Source organism: Homalodisca vitripennis, chromosome 4 (genome assembly GCF_021130785.1).
Source record: "Homalodisca vitripennis isolate AUS2020 chromosome 4, UT_GWSS_2.1, whole genome shotgun sequence".
Classification (NCBI taxonomy): Eukaryota; Metazoa; Arthropoda; class Insecta; order Hemiptera; family Cicadellidae; genus Homalodisca; species Homalodisca vitripennis.
This window is the reverse complement of record NC_060210.1, coordinates 19,956,905-19,971,497: the sequence shown is the minus strand read 5'-3', so window position 1 is coordinate 19,971,497 and position 14,593 is coordinate 19,956,905. Positions and strand designations below refer to the sequence as shown.

The 14,593-nt window shown below is 37.0% G+C and overlaps 1 protein-coding gene across 1 annotated transcript; it reads right to left on the bottom strand.

Annotated features, from left to right (window-relative positions):
• Positions 1–696: 696 nt before the first annotated feature.
• LOC124361415 lies at positions 697–12,988 on the bottom strand. Its single transcript, XM_046815465.1, has 6 exons — positions 12,858–12,988; positions 7,649–7,795; positions 7,041–7,177; positions 4,215–4,273; positions 1,928–1,999; positions 697–888 (listed from the first exon to the last, which is right to left on the bottom strand). Exons 2-6 carry the CDS (start codon positions 7,778–7,780, stop codon positions 746–748), a joined length of 543 nt encoding a protein of 180 aa, XP_046671421.1. The 5' UTR covers positions 7,781–7,795; positions 12,858–12,988; the 3' UTR covers positions 697–745.
• Between the last annotated feature and the right edge of the window lie 1,605 nt (positions 12,989–14,593).

The following is a 14,593-nucleotide window of genomic DNA, read 5'->3' as shown; positions in this document are numbered from 1 at the left end:
ATGTTCTAACGTGCTAAATGTTATAAAAATAGGATAGCCCATTAATGAGCTATTTTATCAAGGGCTGATTTCGTAATTAATTAAAAAATTATTAATTGCAATATTTCTGCCTAGTTAAGCTACAAAATTAAATGGAAGAAAATATTCTTTCTAAAGTGTTCATGTGAAACTGATAATGAAAGTTTGGTAATTTCAATTCAACCGTTAGCTTATCCCTTCATTATTTATGTTGCGTATTTAGACATAAGAAGTGCAACATCAATCATTCAAGTGAAAATTAATTATAATAATAGCAAGGCAAGACTTTAAATTAACTTACATCTGCCTGTAGTTACCAGTAGGATATTGCTGGAACATATATTTTACACAGACAATCACAGATAATTTCAAAAACATACCTTCCAGAACTTGTATGCTAAAAATTGTGGTAACTGTTAGACGGCTTTGGTTGAGATCAAAAGGCAGACACCCTTTTACATGAAATTTAACAGACAAGTTCTAGATCCTCCATTTCAAACATTGCGCTACGCCTAATCAAGATATTGTTATACCAAAAACATTTATACCCTCTTTAAGTTTAGGCAGAATAGGTGGGCATATTACTCGGAAATTTCAATCGGGAATTCTATTTATTAGGTTAAAATAAAAATTTCGGGCAATATTATTATACAGTTGGTTCAGTTATAAGATTGGGGATGGAACAGGAATCATATATTCGTACACTACCAGTAAGATACAACAGTGATTAACAATATATGCAAGATCTGTCAAACTGCGTTGAAAGAGTGATGCCAAGTTTGTGAGCGATTTCACACGCTTCAGTTAGTTTTTCCTCGTCGTATCCGGAGGCCCTCACTTTGACTGCACCCTCGGCGTCTCCTTCCTCACCTGCCAACAACACCAGACTCGTTATAAAACCGTACTCGTATATATATATATATATATATATATATAATATTTTAATACGTATATATATCATATATATTTTAATATATTTTTAAAACGTACCATTTAATTTTACATTTCTATATACAAACGTTTAAACATTCTTAATAGTTTATAAACAACGACTTTTTGCTATTAGACAAATTTTAAGAGGCTTTAAGAAGACTGAGGATTGCAACCGATTGAAAAGTTTAATATATATATATATATATATAAATATTATTTCGTAATTATATGTATATGTGTGTGTTAGTCATATGCATACATTGTTATATATATATATACATACATATTTGTCTGTACGTAATTATATAAACTTAAACTATTCGACCGATCATTATGAAAATTTATATCTTTCCACGGAGAAGGTTTATATGCTATGCCCATTTTGATGTAACTCACCACCAGGCGGCGCTGTAAAATATAAAAGTTATCAAAATGCCTGCACATTATAAACTGTAACTACGAGGCGGCTCCGTATATTAAATATCCAAACACTAAGTTTTGATGTATATTTGTCTTTAAGATAAATTTCTGGTTGAACTTAAAGCTTGAGTGTTAGACCACTTTATAATAAAGTACATGTACGTGTGCAATGGCTATGAACATACACAGATTTTCATGATCGTAGCAACAATGCAAACTCTACATCAGCGTTGCAAATATAATTCACTTGAACCAGAAGTGCACGTACACGGGTAAAGCTTACGTAAAGTGTGCAAAACCGCGGGAAACAGCTATTCGTACATAAATGTATTTCGAGTTTTTTAACTCCATCACATAGACAAATTATATCTGTAGATACAATTCTTTAAATAATTGCAAACTGAAGTTCATCATTGAGTAAATGCTTAAAACCGCAAGATTTTTCAAATTTTTAGCAACTCCAAATTTTTGTTTTCAGTCAATTTTTAAGTTTGTTACAGCAAAACAATAGTTAAGAACTGAATTGTAACTTTAGTAACCAACTTCAAAAACCTACCATCAGTAGTACATTTGTATACAAGTTGAACACCACCTTCATAAAATGCATAATATCTTCTTATTGTTCTTCCTGAAACAGCACAATGTATGTTATTAATTAATCTAAATTTTAAAAGAATGTTTCGCATTACTCACTATAATAAAGGTAAATTTAATATTATCCGTAAAAACTGATTACAGTACCATTTAAACACATTTTTTATTCACTGTATTTCGGCAGCTATGCCCAGATTATCTATCCAACAATATACAAGTATTCATTTATAAATATTTCTCCAACTATGATATACAATATGCATAGGTTGAGTGTAAATAAGTCATAAATGTTTCAAGAAATACAGTATACAATAAAGCCAATTGTATATTAGTAATAATATATAGTAATAGTGGCAATTGACGTTAGCGATTGTGAATTTTAGTCCTTTTAAAATAAAATTGGAACTATTACTGTAATGGGTACTCATTTCAGTGTTAAAGGGAAGTTACAGGATATATAAGCACCATAAATGAGTAAAGCCCTTATATCTTAAAGTTCTATGTTCATTTCTTTAAGTAACTGTATTTAGATCTGTCTTGTGTCTGAATTTATAAATAAAATATTTTGTATCTACATTTTATAAACCCTTGAATATGGATGTCTATATATTATATATTTAACGCTGCAAGTACATAAATCGTATCAAAGTTAAAGTACTCATATTAATCCACAGCGGATATTTTACATCGTAATTCATGACCCTGAACCTTATCTTAAATAATTTGAAAGTGGTGGTGTTTAAAAAATAAAAATAAAAATTTAAACTATCGGAAGAATGTTGTTAGACAACTTTCAAGGCTTCAAAGTAGCAGTCTTTAAATTTCTTAGAAAGTTACAGTTAAATCCAAACTATAATACGTTGCGTAGAAGAAGTGAAGACTGTTCTGTTGGAAATTACATGCTTCAGAATGGTGGTGCTGGAAAGCAGGAGAATGTTATATAATGGGGATTTATGCTCAGGTTTTGGAGATGCATCTGGTAATACAGCGTCCCTATGCATGTAGGCAGCATCCAGTTTATAATGTTCCAACGTTTAATTGCCAGGGGTTTGGAAATAACAAATGTCTAATCCAGTGTACCTTACCTAGCAGGGATCACTTTTGGCTGGTTTATACCTTCCACTGGCACAGCAAAAACCGATGTGTCACTTAAGTCTGGGAAACCTTATGGATGTCCAGGAGCGGCACATCACCAACCGCAAATGTTGCGATTCTGGGGAGCCAGGGTAATACGATAAGTCTAGTCTACTGCGGGCGATGACTGTTGGAGATTGTGGGGTTCATTCTCTAAGTATCAGAGGTTTTTGCTAGTCTCAACTAGGGTGTGCCACTCTTTGTCTACTTTGACCGAAGAGGCTGGTTCAGAGCTGGCTTCCCCTTCTTCCGGGGGGACGTGACTTTGAGATTAGTGCCCTAATTCTTCCTGATGGATCTCGATAGGAGGCGGCTCCTTTCCCCTAACCTTATCCATCCTGAATATTCTGTCACTCCGGAAGCAGCGGTACGGCCCTTATAGGACTAATTGCAATTTATAAGCTTCTTGTCCTAAGAGAACAAGAAAATTCCACAGTACACAATCAAATTTCCTGTCCAATGTATGCAAAGCTGAGGACAAAACTACGTCACAACAGAAAACAATAGTTTTGACTATCACTGTAATAACAATATAACCTAATAATAACTATTGAATACATCAACTCGATATCCAAGCACTCAATAAACTGTGAATATTGAAGCTTTACAAGGTAGTGAATATTACAACTGTTTTAGTATCCCACCTGTGCTATGGATGGGGATTTGGTACTTGAGTTAGATATGAAACGAGAGTATCTTTATCCTACATAATATAAAATGTACAATTGGCAAGGTTAGGACTACTTAGAATTCTCTTAAATCTAACCATAAGTGACTAATTATAGATATACAGGAATAATTAGAGAGCGCAGATTCAATGCCTGCCTGTGATATTAGCATTTTTTTCGACCTTGTGATGTGTCGGTTTTCCTTCTTATTCTATTCACAAGATCCTCACAAATGCCAGTGGCACATGGGAATGGCAGAATAAGGTATAAAAGAAGATTCTCTTTTTTCTAAAAGATATTGTTATAAAAACTTCTGAAATTTTTCCAATTTGAATAGAATTTTATACCAATACTAATGGTTTAACCCCTAGGAAATTGGACTACATAAATGCATTATTTTCTTACTATTACATTTATTTTAATTTCTGTTATTAAAATTAGTGTTACCTGGTACATTAGTGTAGCCTTCATATTCGTTTATAGGCAGAACAACTCTGATTTCAGACCTGAAAACAGTCCGTCATTATTTTATGGTCGAAATGATTAATTTTGACGTGACAACGTCTTAAATTAGGTTGCGGCTCGGAGTCACTCATGAAAAAGTGTAACGCCCGGTAACGTTACGATGCCCGTCCAGTGGGTCCGCCGCACGGGATCCGCACGGGATAAAGCAGATAACTGTGGGTCCGCCGCACGGGATAAAGCAGATAACTATGTTTATTCGTGAAAATGTGGAGTGCTTAGATTTTTTATTATACAATTTGTTACCTTACCAAAGAAAGAACGTAGTAGAGATGATGGAACAAACCTACATACCTAATACTGTTAGCTATTATATCCAGTGAGAAATATAGCAGAAAATCTCAGATTTCATAGTTCTGCCTCATTGAATGGGCTATATGTTTCAATAAACAATTACTGTAATCGTTCGATCGGTTCAACGAAATGCCAAAACATTTTCCATAGTCTGTTATGTTACTTAAATATGACTGTGATGTGTTTCAAAACTCTTTGTTGTAAGTGAACCCTCGTGTAAAAGTCTACATACTAAAATGCTTAGTTTTGTGTTTGATTTCAAGTCATCGATTACATCCATTATGTATGTAAGAGAGAATTTGGAACATCTTTCATAGTCAAGTGAAACAAAAACAAAAAAACATAATAATATTCAATCTGATTCCTTCCCCTGGTGGAAACGTACTCTGTTTTACTTAGTTAATTATGGTAAATATAAGAAAAAATCAATTATGCCATCTTTATCTACTCGAGAAAATAATTAACTTTGCAAAGCTATAAAATAAATTTGTCTACGTCCTTAACTATTTCTTCCATGTCTTTTGACAACATTTTGCGCATTAAATTGGGGAATTCTATGATGTGCACGAACACTTTGTAGGTCCAGAAAAACTTAATATTCTTGAAGTAAGAACTAATCGTAAGAAATAATTTTTATGAAATTATTTAAAAACCTCCTTTGTTTATTGGTAGCAAATTTTGAGTGCAAAATTTCATACAGAAACACTGCTTTTTAATGTGATATAAGGACATAATGAATTAATATTAATTATTTATAAATAAGTGCACGTTCTATTTGTTTACGTAAATTTAATAAGTTACTCTTCACAGTGGTAAATCGGATGATGTGGGATGTCATCCTTTTTGTGACACAACCAAAAATTTATAAAGAAAGGGGGTAGAATTTTCTTGACCAACAACACACGTTACCCATCGTACGGGACTTCCGTGTTCACGATCTCGTACTGATCCTCTTCCTTTATGAATATACTGTAGACACACTTCCTGTCTCTGGCATAGTATAGTGAGGTTGTAGCAACGATCTGCGCCTAAACTTACCCTTTGTACGGGACTTCCGTGTTCACGATCTCGTACTGATCCTCTTCCTTTATGAATATACTGTAGACACACTTCCTGTCTCTGGCATAGTATAGTGAGGTTGTAGCAACGATCTGCGCCTAAACTTACCCTTTGTACGGGACTTCCGTGTTCACGATCTCGTACTGATCCTCTTCCTTTATGAATATACTGTAGACACACTTCCTGTCTCTGGCATAGTATAGTGAGGTTGTAGCAACGATCTGCGCCTAAACTTACCCTTTGTACGGGACTTCCGTGTTCACGATCTCGTACTGATCCTCTTCCTTTATGAATATACTGTAGACACACTTCCTGTCTCTGGCATAGTATAGTGAGGTTGTAGCAACGATCTGCGCCTAAACTTACCCTTTGTACGGGACTTCCGTGTTCACGATCTCGTACTGATCCTCTTCCTTTATGAATATACTGTAGACACACTTCCTGTCTCTGGCATAGTATAGTGAGGTTGTAGCAACGATCTGCGCCTAAACTTACCCTTTGTACGGGACTTCCGTGTTCACGATCTTGTACTGATCCTCTTCCTTTATGAATATACTGTAGACACACTTCCTGTCTCTGGCATAGTATAGTGAGGTTGTAGCAACGATCTGCGCCTAAACTTACCCTTTGTACGGGACTTCCGTGTTCACGATCTCGTACTGATCCTCTTCCTTTATGAATATACTGTAGACACACTTCCTGTCTCTGGCATAGTATAGTGAGGTTGTAGCAACGATCTGCGCCTAAACTTACCCTTTGTACGGGACTTCCGTGTTCACGATCTCGTACTGATCCTCTTCCTTTATGAATATACTGTAGACACACTTCCTGTCTCTGGCATAGTATAGTGAGGTTGTAGCAACGATCTGCGCCTAAACTTACCCTTTGTACGGGACTTCCGTGTTCACGATCTCGTACTGATCCTCTTCCTTTATGAATATACTGTAGACACACTTCCTGTCTCTGGCATAGTATAGTGAGGTTGTAGCAACGATCTGCGCCTAAACTTACCCTTTGTACGGGACTTCCGTGTTCACGATCTCGTACTGATCCTCTTCCTTTATGAATATACTGTAGACACACTTCCTGTCTCTGGCATAGTATAGTGAGGTTGTAGCAACGATCTGCGCCTAAACTTACCCTTTGTACGGGACTTCCGTGTTCACGATCTCGTACTGATCCTCTTCCTTTATGAATATACTGTAGACACACTTCCTGTCTCTGGCATAGTATAGTGAGGTTGTAGCAACGATCTGCGCCTAAACTTACCCTTTGTACGGGACTTCCGTGTTCACGATCTTGTACTGATCCTCTTCCTTTATGAATATACTGTAGACACACTTCCTGTCTCTGGCATAGTATAGTGAGGTTGTAGCAACGATCTGCGCCTAAACTTACCCTTTGTACGGGACTTCCGTGTTCACGATCTTGTACTGATCCTCTTCCTTTATGAATATACTGTAGACACACTTCCTGTCACTGGCATAGTATAGTGGGGTTGTAGCAACGATCACCTCTTTTCCGTAAGCAACAGCCTAGTAGCAGAAGTAGGAAATTTATATAGATTACCCACTAATTACTTCATCACTTGATGTTTTAGGCTAAAATAAGTAAGAAATGTCTAACGATTAAATATTTAATAAATAATTGCTCCAATTATTTAAACATTGAAAACTTTAAGACTGTTTTTATGTTTAGAAGTAATACTGAGACATACTTTATTATAAGTGAAAGTAAAATTGAGATATTTAATTTAAAAAAAAAACTGTTAAGTTAATCCACATGGAAAGCTGGATTGTCTTTTGGTGTTAATTTATGTTAATAATTATATATAAAATAAAAATATTTAAATGATTAAAATATTGATGTTTTAGCAGGGGAATTATACGTTAAAATGAGATAAGATCCTCCACTTGCTGTAAAGTTCATATCTTTAGTAATTTATATGATTTTAATGGTCTAAATAATGATTAATTAAGTAGTCTTTTTACTATCATTGAACTTACAGTCTCTAAAATATTTGGTATGCAGTTGCCCCACATTTCCTGAATTTTTTCAATTATCTTCTGGTCACACTTCGATGATTCCACTAAAGTCAGAGCTCCACAAAGGGCGAATGCCACAAGATATGTACGCATTTTTATGGAACCTGCCTGCAACCAAAGGAGGTGTGGCTGTTACAAAAAGTTATTTTCTAAATGAAAAGTAGTGGTAGAATAGTATGGAAGTTCATGTTCATATGATTATCGTAACGAACAATACAATTGTTAAAACTTTATTGTTTATTGATACTCAGATATCGTACAGACAGGAGCAAAATATTTGGTTTGACTATAATTTAATAATGATAATCTCGATTACATTAAAAACTCATAATGCACTTGCTAAGCTAGTTATGATAAATGGATAAGTTTTATAATAATTTATATTATCCAAATCAATTCGAATCTACCCAAGCTGCTTTCTGCTATCATTTGAGTAAAATGTTTCAGAATACAACAATAATATTATGTTTCCAGTTTCCATGCCAGGAATCTGGCCTCTTATATTCAAACTGAACTGACTAATTAATTCCAGAGATTTTAACGTCTCTGACTTATCGAGTCCATTGTTGCATATAGCCTACAATTTGTGGTATAATTAAATATTCATACAGATTATATTAAAATAACGTCGATAATTTTATTTATTATTTATTTCATAAGGTTAGTATGATTTATGAAACTCTGATGATACAGAAACTTATAATATGATATTTATTTATGTATATAATATACATGTGTCTCATAATAATGTTTTTTTTACTACGTTCAATACCAACATAACAGTGGTAAATATAAACAATATAAATATATATATATATATATATATATATATATATATATATATATTTATATATTGTTTATATTTACCACTGTTATGTTGGTGTTAAATAAACAAATATTTTTTAAATGGAGAGTTCTTCAAAAGTAAGCGAAAATAAATGAATCTATCTACTGCTAATATTTTTAATTTGCTTCAAATCTGCTTTGGAAAGTAATTTAGAAATGATTTTTTTTATTATTTCACATTGGCATGACTTGAATAGAATTTCACATAGAAATTACAATGCATAACAAAGAGGACAACCTTATCTTACTGCCTTATCTGGAATAATCGTATTAAAAGCGAAACCCACTAGACGTCCTCACATATGTGTCATTATACTGCACATTAAATTTAATAAATTATTAGGATATCATTAATTATTTTTTTACCAAACGAGTATGTTTCAATTTTTTATAGATTTGAATATTTCCAAAAAATTCCATTCTGTTTGTAAACAAAAAAGCAGATTAGTTTAAAAGAGATTTATATGAAATCTACCTAAAAGTGAAATGTATCCATAACATTGGTGGGTGTTTTTGAGTGCGAGCTTTGAAGACTCGGCTTTGTGAATTACTTAGCAAAGTGAGGTGCAATTCATAACTATATCAAAGAGTGAAAATTTTAGACTAAGGAATAGTTACTCATTTTTTAACGCACATACATCTTTATTCTGAACGTGTTCTACGATTAGTTTTACCAATAATCTATTTATTTTCAGGAGTGACTAGAAGATTGGTCCTAGCAGAAGTCATGAACAAAATGTCTGTCAAGGACCTCATAAAACATTTATATATATATATATATATATATATATATATATATATATATATATATATAGTTGTGCAATAGCTATACAAATTAACGATGTTAATAAAGCATGGTGCTGGGTGAGGTTAGACAAAATTTAATTCCATTCATTCTATTCATTCAGAATAAAAATAATATCTATAATCTATTACTCCAAATACTTACAACTTAAAAATTCACACGGAGTGCAACCCCATGATAATATTTATATAAAGATTACCCTTTCTAAGAATTAGTCTAGAGTAAACTTCCTTAGTTTAAATATAATTCACGGTAGTAAAATTGACTTTTCCTATTCATAGAAATGTATTTTTGGCATTGAAATGAAACTATAAAAAAAGCAAAAAAATTCAAAAAGTACTATAAATAGTAGGACTGTTCTTGCACCGTGTATTAGAATCGTCCAATGTATCAGTGTGACACCGGACTGCTGAGCAAAACGGGTGGTCGGCCACAAGTCAGCTGGTGCCGGATAAATCACCGGTTCTGTTCGACAGCTGCGATATCTATCTCTCGGCACATCCTCTACACCTGGTGCTGTGTCGGTATTACAGGTTATACAACCTTGTTACATTGGCCGGCCACAAGTCAGCTGGTGCCAGTTAAATCACCGGTTCTGTTCGACAGCTGCGATATCTATCTCTCGGCACATCCTCTACACCTGGTGCTGTGTCGGCATTACAGGTTATACAACCTTGTTACATTGGCCGGCCACAAGTCAGCTGGTGCCGGTTAAATCACCGGTTCTGTTCGACAGCTGCGATATCTATCTCTCGGCACATCCTCTACACCTGGTGCTGTGTCGGTATTACAGGTTATACAACCTTGTTACATTGGCCGGCCACAAGTCAGCTGGTGCCGGGTAAATCACCGGTTCTGTTCGACAGCTGCGATATCTATCTCTCGGCACATCCTCTACACCTGGTGCTGTGTCGGTATTACAGGTTATACAACCTTGTTACATTGGCCGGCTACAAGTCAGCTGGTGCCGGGTAAATCACCGGTTCTGTTCGACAGCTGCGATATCTATCTCTCGGCACATCCTCTACACCTGGTGCTGTGTCGGTATTACAGGTTATACAACCTTGTTACATTGGCCGGCTACAAGTCAGCTGGTGCCGGGTAAATCACCGGTTCTGTTCGACAGCTGCGATATCTATCTCTCGGCACATCCTCTACACCTGGTGCTGTGTCGGTATTACAGGTTATACAACCTTGTTACATTGGCCGGCCACAAGTCAGCTGGTGCCGGATAAATCACCGGTTCTGTTCGACAGCTGCGATATCTATCTCTCGGCACATCCTCTACACCTGGTGCTGTGTCGGCATTACAGGTTATACAACCTTGTTACATTGGCCGGCCACAAGTCAGCTGGTGCCAGTTAAATCACCGGTTCTGTTCGACAGCTGCGATATCTATCTCTCGGCACATCCTCTACACCTGGTGCTGTGTCGGTATTACAGGTTATACAACCTTGTTACATTGGCCGGCCACAAGTCAGCTGGTGCCGGGTAAATCACCGGTTCTGTTCGACAGCTGCGATATCTATCTCTCGGCACATCCTCTACACCTGGTGCTGTGTCGGTATTACAGGTTATACAACCTTGTTACATTGGCCGGCTACAAGTCAGCTGGTGCCGGGTAAATCACCGGTTCTGTTCGACAGCTGCGATATCTATCTCTCGGCACATCCTCTACACCTGGTGCTGTGTCGGTATTACAGGTTATACAACCTTGTTACATTGGCCGGCTACAAGTCAGCTGGTGCCAGTTAAATCACCGGTTCTGTTCGACAGCTGCGATATCTATCTCTCGGCACATCCTCTACACCTGGTGCTGTGTCGGCTATTACAGGTTATACAACCTTGTTACATTGGCCGGCTACAAGTCAGCTGGTGCCAGTTAAATCACCGGTTCTGTTCGACAGCTGCGATATCTATCTCTCGGCACATCCTCTACACCTGGTGCTGTGTCGGCATTACAGGTTATACAACCTTGTTACATTGGCCGGCCACAAGTCAGCTGGTGCCGGGTAAATCACCGGTTCTGTTCGACAGCTGCGATATCTATCTCTCGGCACATCCTCTACACCTGGTGCTGTGTCGGCATTACAGGTTATACAACCTTGTTACATTGGCCGGCTACAAGTCAGCTGGTGCCGGGTAAATCACCGGTTCTGTTCGACAGCTGCGATATCTATCTCTCGGCACATCCTCTACACCTGGTGCTGTGTCGGCATTACAGGTTATACAACCTTGTTACATTGGCCGGCCACAAGTCAGCTGGTGCCGGGTAAATCACCGGTTCTGTTCGACAGCTGCGATATCTATCTCTCGGCACATCCTCTACACCTGGTGCTGTGTCGGCATTACAGGTTATACAACCTTGTTACATTGGCCGGCCACAAGTCAGCTGGTGCCAGTTAAATCACCGGTTCTGTTCGACAGCTGCGATATCTATCTCTCGACACATCCTCTACACCTGGTGCTGTGTCGGTATTACAGGTTATACAACCTTGTTACATTGGCCGGCCACAAGTCAGCTGGTGCCAGTTAAATCACCGGTTCTGTTCGACAGCTGCGATATCTATCTCTCGACACATCCTCTACACCTGGTGCTGTGTCGGTATTACAGGTTATACAACCTTGTTACATTGGCCGGCCACAAGTCAGCTGGTGCCAGTTAAATCACCGGTTCTGTTCGACAGCTGCGATATCTATCTCTCGGCACATCCTCTACACCTGGTGCTGTGTCGGTATTACAGGTTATACAACCTTGTTACATTGGCCGGCCACAAGTCAGCTGGTGCCAGTTAAATCACCGGTTCTGTTCGACAGCTGCGATATCTATCTCTCGGCACATCCTCTACACCTGGTGCTGTGTCGGCATTACAGGTTATACAACCTTGTTACATTGGCCGGCTACAAGTCAGCTGGTGCCGGATAAATCACCGGTTCTGTTCGACAGCTGCGATATCTATCTCTCGACACATCCTCTACACCTGGTGCTGTGTCGGCATTACAGGTTATACAACCTTGTTACATTTATCGGGTCACTAAATCGTTACACCAACAAGGTAGTGGCAATATTTTCTATCCCATTTAAAAGTAATCAAGTTGTAAGGAAAAAAGGTAGTGTACTTGACAGGCATAGTTTTGGTGGCCCAATTACCTACATAGAAATAAAGGTAATGGAACGTAGAAAATTGTGCACATTTTCTGTATAATGTCAGTTCCAAAGAAGTGGAAGTAAATGAATAAATAATAAGAGCTGTAAGGAAAATGAGTAATGTGAACTTTACCGTCTGTTCAAAGGAAGCTAGTCTTAGAATTCATGAATATCATTTTCATCGTTTGTTAATGAAAAGCAAATATAGAGTTGTATGAATACTATGTAAGGAAAAAGAATATGAATATCGCATTTTTTGACTTGGGTATAAAACCTGTGAAAATTACAGTCTACGTGGGAAACACACATCTATAAGACGCGAATGTACATTACCATAAGAGATACAGATATGAGGAATGTGTAAATATTACCGTCAGTAGTCTGGAGCGGATGAACGTTTCTAGCTTGGTAGCAAACAGCCTTTTATTTGAAGTACCATGCAAATAAATAATTTATGGAGTACAATAAGAGCATGTACATTACACATAAAGTTGTCAACTGTTCTATTTACTGTCGGGTTTCATGCACGAAATAGCAATTTTGATTTATTGCAAATAAATGTTTATCCTTACGGATGTCTTTTGTTTGAATTTCTGATAGTTGATTGCAATGTTGGGGTTTGCATTGCAATCATAGGATAAATTTAATCATCCATTTATAAGTGACTAAGAAGAATTAGAGAATATAAGCAAACCTATACCAAATACAAATATTGAAAATGTGTATATAAATGTTTAAAAGTACGTTTTGTATGTAAAAAAACCTTCCTTTCATATAATACTTTTTCTTAAAATATCTCCTAAACTGAAGGTAATCTCGTGCTATAATAATCGTCTTAAACTTACGCGCAGCGGTATTACGTATACCTTAGCGTACTTAGGCAACACCTTAGACCGGTATCTGATGGAACAATTATCCCACTCTGAGGTGACATCAACTAAGAACTGATGTTTAGAGTATATCCCACTGTGTAATGAGATCAACTGAGAACTCAGCCAGAATAGTCTTACGGTCACTACTGAGATCTATGTTTGGAGTATATCCCACTGTGTAATGAGATCAACTGAGAACTCAGCCAGAATAGTCTTACGGTCACTACTGAGATCTATGTTTGGAGTATATCCCACTGTGTAATGAGATCAACTGAGAACTCAGCCAGAATAGTCTTACGGTCACTACTGAGATCTATGTTTGGAGTATATCCCACTGTGTAATGAGATCAACTGAGAACTCAGCCAGAATAGTCTTACGGTCACTACTGAGATCTATGTTTGGAGTATATCCCACTGTGTAATGAGATCAACTGAGAACTCAGCCAGAATAGTCTTACGGTCACTACTGAGATCTATGTTTGGAGTATATCCCACTGTGTAATGAGATCAACTGAGAACTCAGCCAGAATAGTCTTACGGTCACTACTGAGATCTATGTTTGGAGTATATCCCACTGTGTAATGAGATCAACTGAGAACTCAGCCAGAATAGTCTTACGGTCACTACTGAGATCTATGTTTGGAGTATATCCCACTGTGTAATGAGATCAAGTGAGAACTCAGCCAGAATAGTCTTACGGTCACTACTGAGATCTATGTTTGGAGTATATCCCACTGTGTAATGAGATCAACTGAGAACTCAGCCAGAATAGTCTTACGGTCACTACTGAGATCTATGTTTGGAGTATATCCCACTGTGTAATGAGATCAAGTGAGAACTCAGCCAGAATAGTCTTACGGTCACTACTGAGATCTATGTTTGGAGTATATCCCACTGTGTAATGAGATCAAGTGAGAAACTCAGCCAGAATAGTCTTACGGTCACTACTGAGATCTATGTTTGGAGTATATCCCACTGTGTAATGAGATCAAGTTGAGAACTCAGCCAGAATAGTCTTACGGTCACTACTGAGATCTATGTTTAGAGCATATCCCACTGTGTAATGAGATCAACTGAGAACTCAGCCAGAATAGTCTTACGGTCACTACTGAGATCTATGTTTGGAGTATATCCCACTGTGTAATGAGATCAACTGAGAACTCAGCCAGAATAGTCTTACGGTCACTACTGAGATCTATGTTTGGAGTATATCCCACTGTGTAATGAGATCAACT